This window comes from Cottoperca gobio, chromosome 8 (genome assembly GCF_900634415.1).
Source record: "Cottoperca gobio chromosome 8, fCotGob3.1, whole genome shotgun sequence".
In the NCBI taxonomy this organism is placed as follows: Eukaryota; Metazoa; Chordata; class Actinopteri; order Perciformes; family Bovichtidae; genus Cottoperca; species Cottoperca gobio.
In genome coordinates, this window is record NC_041362.1 from 356,074 (window position 1) to 363,656 (window position 7,583).

At 33.8% G+C, this 7,583-nt stretch overlaps 1 protein-coding gene across 1 annotated transcript; it reads right to left on the bottom strand.

Annotated features, from left to right (window-relative positions):
* Positions 1-4,048: 4,048 nt before the first annotated feature.
* Positions 4,049-4,618, bottom strand: hoatz (HOATZ cilia and flagella associated protein). Its single transcript, XM_029438302.1, has one exon. It carries the CDS (start codon positions 4,582-4,584, stop codon positions 4,105-4,107), a length of 480 nt encoding a protein of 159 aa, XP_029294162.1. The 5' UTR covers positions 4,585-4,618; the 3' UTR covers positions 4,049-4,104.
* Between the last annotated feature and the right edge of the window lie 2,965 nt (positions 4,619-7,583).

Below are 7,583 nucleotides of genomic sequence, written 5' to 3' on the forward strand. Positions count from 1 at the left end.
TAGACTTTATTCTTAAAGTTTTGACTTTATTCTTAAAGTTTTGACTTTATTCTTAAAGTTTAGACTTTATTCTTAAAGTTTTGACTTTATTCTTAAAGTTTAGACTTTATTCTTAAAGTTTTGACTTTATTCTTAAAGTTTTGACTTTATTCTTAAAGTTTTGACTTTATTCTTAAAGTTTTAGACTTTATTCTTAAAGTTTTGACTTTATTCTTAAAGTTTAGACTTTATTCTTAAGTTTAGACTTTATTCTTAAGTTTAGACTTTATTCTTAATGTTTAGACTTTATTCTTAAAGTTTGACTTTATTCTTAAGTTTTGACTTTATTCTTAAAGTTTTGACTTTATTCTTAAAGTTTAGACTTTATTCTTAAAGTTTGACTTTATTCTTAAAGTTTTGACTTTATTCTTAAGTTTAGACTTTATTCTTAATGTTTAGACTTTATTTCTTAAAGTGTTTGACTTTATTCTTAAAGTTTAGACTTTATTCTTAAAGTTTTGACTTTATTCTTAAAGTTTAGACTTTATTCTTAAAGTTTTGACTTTATTCTTAAAGTTTAGACTTTATTCTTAAAGTTTTGACTTTATTCTTAAAGTTTTGACTTTATTCTTAAAGTTTAGACTTTATTCTTAATGTTTAGACTTTATTCTTAAAGTTTTGACTTTATTCTTAAGTTTAGACTTTATTCTTAAAGTTTAGACTTTATTCTTAAAGTTTAGACTTTATTCTTAAAGTTTTGACTTTATTCTTAAAGTTTTGACTTTATTCTTAAAGTTTTGACTTTATTCTTAAAGTTTAGACTTTATTCTTAAAGTTTTTAATTTATTCTTAAAATGTAGACTTTATTCTTAAAGTTTAGACTTTATTCTTAAAGTTTTGACTTTATTCTTAAAGTTTAGACTTTATTCTTAAAGTTTTGACTTTATTCTTAAAGTTTTGACTTTATTCTTAAAGTTTTGACTTATTCTTAAAGTTTAGACTTTATTCTTAAAGTTTTGACTTTATTCTTAAAGTTTTGACTTTATTCTTAAAGTTTAGACTTTATTCTTAAAGTTTAGACTTTATTCTTAAAGTTTTTAATTTATTCTTAAAATTTAGACTTTATTCTTAAGTTTTGACTTTATTCTTAAAGTTTAGACTTTATTCTTAAAGTTTTGACTTTATTCTTAAAGTTTTGACTTTATTCTTAAAGTTTAGACTTTATTCTTAAAGTTTTGACTTTATTCTTAAAGTTTAGACTTTATTCTTAAAGTTTTGACTTTATTCTTAAAGTTTAGACTTTATTCTTAAAGTTTTGACTTTATTCTTAAAGTTTTGACTTTATTCTTAATGTTTAGACTTTATTCTTAAAGTTTTGACTTTATTCTTAAAGTTTTGACTTTATTCTTAAAGTTTAGACTTTATTCTTAATGTTTAGACTTTATTCTTAAAGTTTTGACTTTATTCTTAAAGTTTAGACTTTATTCTTAAAGTTTTGACTTTATTCTTAAAGTTTTGACTTTATTCTTAAAGTTTAGACTTTATTCTTAAAGTTTTGACTTTATTCTTAAAGTTTTGACTTTATTCTTAAAGTTTTGACTTTATTCTTAAAGTTTAGACTTTATTCTTAAAGTTTTGACTTTATTCTTAAAGTTTAGACTTTATTCTTAATGTTTAGACTTTATTCTTAAAGTTTTGACTTTATTCTTAAAGTTTTGACTTTATTCTTAAAGTTTTGACTTATTCTTAAAGTTTAGACTTTATTCTTAAAGTTTTGACTTTATTCTTAAAGTTTTGACTTTATTCTTAAAGTTTTGACTTTATTCTTAAAGTTTAGACTTTATTCTTAAAGTTTTGACTTTATTCTTAAAGTTTGACTTTATTCTTAAAGTTTAGACTTTATTCTTAAAGTTTTGACTTTATTCTTAAAGTTTTGACTTTATTCTTAAAGTTTAGACTTTATTCTTAAAGTTTTGACTTTATTCTTAAAGTTTAGACTTTATTCTTAAAGTTTTGACTTTATTCTTAAAGTTTTGACTTTATTCTTAAAGTTTTGACTAAGTTTGAATTATTCTTAAAGTTTTGACTTTATTCTTAAAGTTTTGACTTTATTCTTAAAGTTTAGACTTTATTCTTAATGTTTAGACTTTATTCTTAAAGTTTTGACTTTATTCTTAAAGTTTAGACTTTATTCTTAAAGTTTTGACTTTATTCTTAAAGTTTTGACTTTATTCTTAAAGTTTAGACTTTATTCTTAAAGTTTTGACTTTATTCTTAAAGTTTTGACTTTATTCTTAAAGTTTAGACTTTATTCTTAAAGTTTAGACTTTATTCTTAATGTTTAGACTTTATTCTTAATGTTTAGACTTTATTCTTAAAGTTTTGACTTTATTCTTAAAGTTTTGACTTTATTCTTAAAGTTTTGACTTTATTCTTAAAGTTTAGACTTTATTCTTAAAGTTTTGACTTTATTCTTAAAGTTTTGACTTTATTCTTAAAGTTTAGACTTTATTCTTAATGTTTAGACTTTATTCTTAAAGTTTTGACTTTATTCTTAAAGTTTAGACTTTATTCTTAAAGTTTTGACTTTATTCTTAAAGTTTAGACTTTATTCTTAAAGTTTTGACTTTATTCTTAAAGTTTTGACTTTATTCTTAAAGTTTTGACTTATTCTCAACATTTCAACTTTTTACATTTCAACTTGATTCTCAATATTTCAAATTCTTTTTTGACATTTCCACTTCATCCTGAAAACTAAAGTTCCTCCTGTGATTTATTGTCCTTGAGTCCGAACGCTCTACAAACTGTGTTCTGTCAGAATGAGACTGAATGTCCTGCTCGTTACTGACTGGGTCACATGCTGCTCTTCGGCCCTGAGGACATGATGAAGTGTTCACAGCCAGCAGAGGAGTGTTGTTGATCATCACGATGTAATCTGAAGCGCAGGATCACTTGAAGCTACTTTAGGATGAATTACACTCGGGGTTAAAAAGCCTTTACAGACGACTGGCCTCTGCGTGCGCTTTGTGCTTTGAAAACTTTAACCACATTAGATAAAGTCAACAGTCAGCTCTTCTTATCCTATTATGGTCGGACCTTCACTGGATGTTTGGAATTGAATATCCACACAGGCTTCACTTCACGTTATGTAAGTGATGCGGTTTGAAGCAAAAGGCTTCAGACAAGAACTATAATCATATAATTCAAAAGTGCAGAAGGTTGAGACACTTTACCTGTCGTCATAGATTTAAAGAAAGGTCCCCTGCACACCTGTAAACCTGCATCATCATGCTGGTGTGTTGTGTTGTACACACACCCGAGACATTTACATGTTTACATATGTTATGTTTACGGTTCTTTATTTTTAATGTTATCAGTTACACCTGTGCTGTACCTGCCAACACATCTGCTAATCAGCAGGCGTAATTGTACATTGTGTGTGTGTGTGTGTGTGTGTGTGTGTGTGTGTGTGTGTGTGTGTGTGAGTGTATGTGTGTGTGTGTGTGTGAGAGAGTGTGTGTGTGGTGTGTGTGTGGTGTGTGTGTGTGTGTGTGTGTGTGTGTGTGTGTGTGTGTGTTGTTTGTGTGTGTGCGGGTGTGTGTGAGATGTGTGTGTGTGTGTGTTGTGTGTGTGTGTGTGTGTGTGTGTGTGTGTGTGGTGTGTTTTTTCATCAGATGTCCATAATCAGGTCATAAAAGTTTAATTTGTCTAATTCACCTTAAATGTATTTGTGTTAAACACCGTCCCCTGAACAGAAGTAAATACATCTATAAAGTATAATGAATCTTCTGTATTCTGCAGCTTGTGATTATTTTCATTATTGATTCATCTCTGGTTATTTTCTGTGTCTATGTTTTTGTTCTGTGAGTCCAACCCAAAGATATTCACTTTAATATGATGTAAAACAGATAAAAGCAGGACATCTTCATGTTTGAGAGGCTGAAAAATAACTTGAAACCACATAACTAGGACCGTTTATTTACTAATATATATATATTTATCAGAATATAGCCAGTTGGGGACAAAACTTTTAAGATACTTTGATTTGCCCGATTTAATTAAGATACTTTGATTTGCCCGATTTAATTAAAGTTTCTCCTGGAAAACAAAACATGCACACAGATGTTACTGCAGCTGCTTCACCAGCTCCATGTCTGAGTCTGGAGGTTCCTGCACCACCTTCTCTCCGAGCTTCAGCTTCGCTTTAAAGTGCACCGACAGCAGCTCCTTCTGGACCCTCTGGTCCCTCTGCCTGCTGAGCAGAGCCAGGATCTCCCTCCTCTGCTCGGCCATGGCGGCGAACCGCTGCCTCTCCTCCCGCCTCTGCCGGAGATCAGGCACAGTCTGCGGGGCGGGGTGTCTGGGACCGGCGGCGCTGCTGCTGCAGTGCGGCCGGGACACCGGCAGCCTCTGGCGGATGTCTGCGGACACCAGCCGGGACTCCAGCGGCGGCAGGAGGGACAGCGAGCTCCACAGCTGCCGGGCGTGAGACACGTCCTCCGGGGAAGAGCCGTCAAACACGGTGAAGTCCTCCTGCTCCGGAAGCTCCGCCAGGGCACACATTTCACTTTCACTACCTTCAAATGTCCAACAACAAACTTTCATGAAACAAGATGTTACACTAAACACGCTGCTGTTTGGTTTGGTCACCATGGAAACAAGACCAGTCGGGTAAACCAGCATCCTTCCGCGTAACCCTTTCAAAATAAAAGAAGGTCGTTTAGGTTAGATCAGGGAAGAAAACTGTATTTAGTGGAAATATACAGCACGAGGTGATTTGAATGTGTGATCGTGCTGAAATCAACCAACATTTTGAGATGTGCAAATGTATTTTATATATATATATATATATATACATATATATATATATATATATATATATATATATATATATATATATATATATATATATATATACATATATATACATATATATATATATATATATATATATATATATATATATATATATATATATATGTATATTATATTTGTGCTGTTTACTTATGTATCAATACAAGTGTAAAGTACCAGAACATGGAAGTTTTAATACATTTAGCAGCCAAATATAATCACATAGTTATTCAATAACTCTAAACCACTCCTACAAATTAAAAGCTTTTCATTTGAAGCCAGAACCGTAAATCCTCTCCTCCCTCTGTGATTGGCTGTTGCCAACTTTGGAAATGAGGCGGCTCGCGTGCACTGCTGCTCCACCCCCAGGTGTCGCAGGGCGGTTTAAATAGTGTGGAAGGAGGAAGGACATCATCATCATCTTCATCAGTTCATTTACCTGACATGATATTCTCATTTCCCTGGAGTTGAGCCTCCATCTGCACTGAGGGCTGAAACACTGCACAGTGAGTAACAAGACTTTATTTATTCAGATATGATATCATGTTATACAGACAGAATTAATACAGGGGGCAGGTGGAGGCTATTACTACTCCATGCACTACATTCTGCTTAATTAACCTGTTGACAAAGTAGCTTGTTAATAACTAAAAGTCGTATTTCTTTGACTTCCAGAGCAATATGTGTTTATATTAGCTGATACATAAGAACCAAAGTGTAATACAAAGCCTGCTGCATCATCCTGAATCTCTTGAAGTGTTTAAAACTCTCCAGGAAGTTATTTTAAATCCCTAACGGTTTGTTGAACTGGACTTAAAGCGTTAAGTTTCTCAGTAAAAATGCCGAAATCTTCATTAGAGATTCCTGCTCACATACCTGCTCTGTTGTGCGTGCGCGCCGGCGGCCACACATGGATGCACCTTGTGACATGTCACCATTTTGGTGTAAACGGTAAGCTTGGCTGGACACATGAGCTGCACCTTATAAGGTAGTATGCCTGCTAAGTCCCGTAGCATCCCTCTTTGGGCTACCAAAGCTACCAGGAGCAAAGGGGTTAGCCAAACATGGGCATTCCAGCATGGCAGCTGAGTTGTTTGAGTTTAGGGGTTATCTTCTGTGTGCTGCTTTTCATGTTTTATTGCCTGCTGTCCAATGGGAGGTCAAAGCAGCATTGTGACCTGCACGAAGAGGCAGAGAAGAGGATAAGTGAGTAAGTATCTCATCGTAAACCTGTAGGGAAATGCACAGGCCGGTATCTGCAGCAGTCTGTCACAAATGTAAATGATCTGAGTGACAGTCGGTGGACGATGTGTTTTAACGATGTGAGTTCGTACAGATTGTGACGCTGTATCCTCCTCTGCTGGATGTTGGCTATAACTTTGCTCTTTAAATCCAAAATTGCTGAATCAAAACGTTCAACCAAAGAGTGTTAAAATGGTGCTTTAACTTTGTTTGTTGCTTATTTAGGTGTAAATACAAAATGTTACGGATAATTACTTTAAAGTCTGAAACCAAAAGTCAAAGTTTTTACTCAAGTTGTGTTTTAAAGTTTTGTTTCTTCGGCACTTTGGGCTTTAAGACTTGTTAATGAGTGAATAAGTTATAGTAAAGCACTATAGGCAGAAGGCAGGAAGAAGTGCTTTGCATGAAGCATTAAAGAACAATTATGTAAAGAAAACAGCAGAAATACAGAAGATTTAAAGATGTGCAAAAGCTTAATGATTAATTCAAGAACTTGTAACATATAGGAAAAGTTTTTTGGAGATACACTTATTTGCTTTTTTGCTTATTAGATGAAAAGATCGACACGACTCTCGAGTCTGTACGGTAAATACGAAGCTACCACCAGAAGCCGATTAGCTTAGCTTAGCATAAAGCACCTCTAAAGATCTAACACGTTATATCCTGTTTGTTTAATGTGTTCAAAAACCAAAGTGTAGAAACTCCAGTTTGAGGGTTTTGTGCTCTGCTGCTCATCAGTGATGCAATTCAAACCCAAAAGCACCCGCAGAGGATGAAATGCACCTTTAACTTTGCTGCAAGGAAATAGCATCTCTGTGCTATTTGCACATATTTAGATTTGGTAATATGAGGACGTTTGTTAACCTCATCACAAAAACAGTCCAATTCACAAAGATCTTCAGAGAGTTGGTGGGAACTGAAGTGTGTATATATAATAACCTTTATATATATATATATATATATATATATATGTGTGTGTATGTGTATGTATAACATTTAAATTCCTTGCCTGAAGTTTTAAAGAATCCCTCCAGACCTTGTCAGTCTGCACTTGAAGCTCCGCGTCTGAAAATATTAATTTTCTTTCCCCCTGACATTCTGTGACGTTCTGTCTGCCGTGTTTTTGGTGCAAAGGCAACATTTTATATTTGCCACGTGGATCATTGCATTCAGTTACAAAACTTTATTACCGTGTTTTTCACTGTGAAATCATAAACAAAACATATTTAGTGAATGGGCCTTGAAACGGGCCGAGAGCGGCTGCTAGCTGTCATGTTGCTATCGGCCGTCAGTGAGCTGTAGTTCACATTTTCAGTGTTTGATTGATGTCTGTCGTCTGTTATGTCAGCAGGCCAGAGGTCAAACCGAGGTCAGAGGTCAACCCGACTCCCATCGACCCAGTCCCCAGTGACGATCCAGACGTCAGCTCGACCGCCTCTGAACCACCAGCGACCGACTCCGCCGCCACGCCTCAGATCGACTCGACCTCTGACGGTGATACTTCCAAC

Excerpts from the sequence above, each read along its gene's own strand:
- hoatz (XM_029438302.1), bottom strand. The coding sequence starts at position 4,584 with ATGAAAGTTTGTTGTTGGACATTTGAAGGTAGTGAAAGTGAAATGTGT.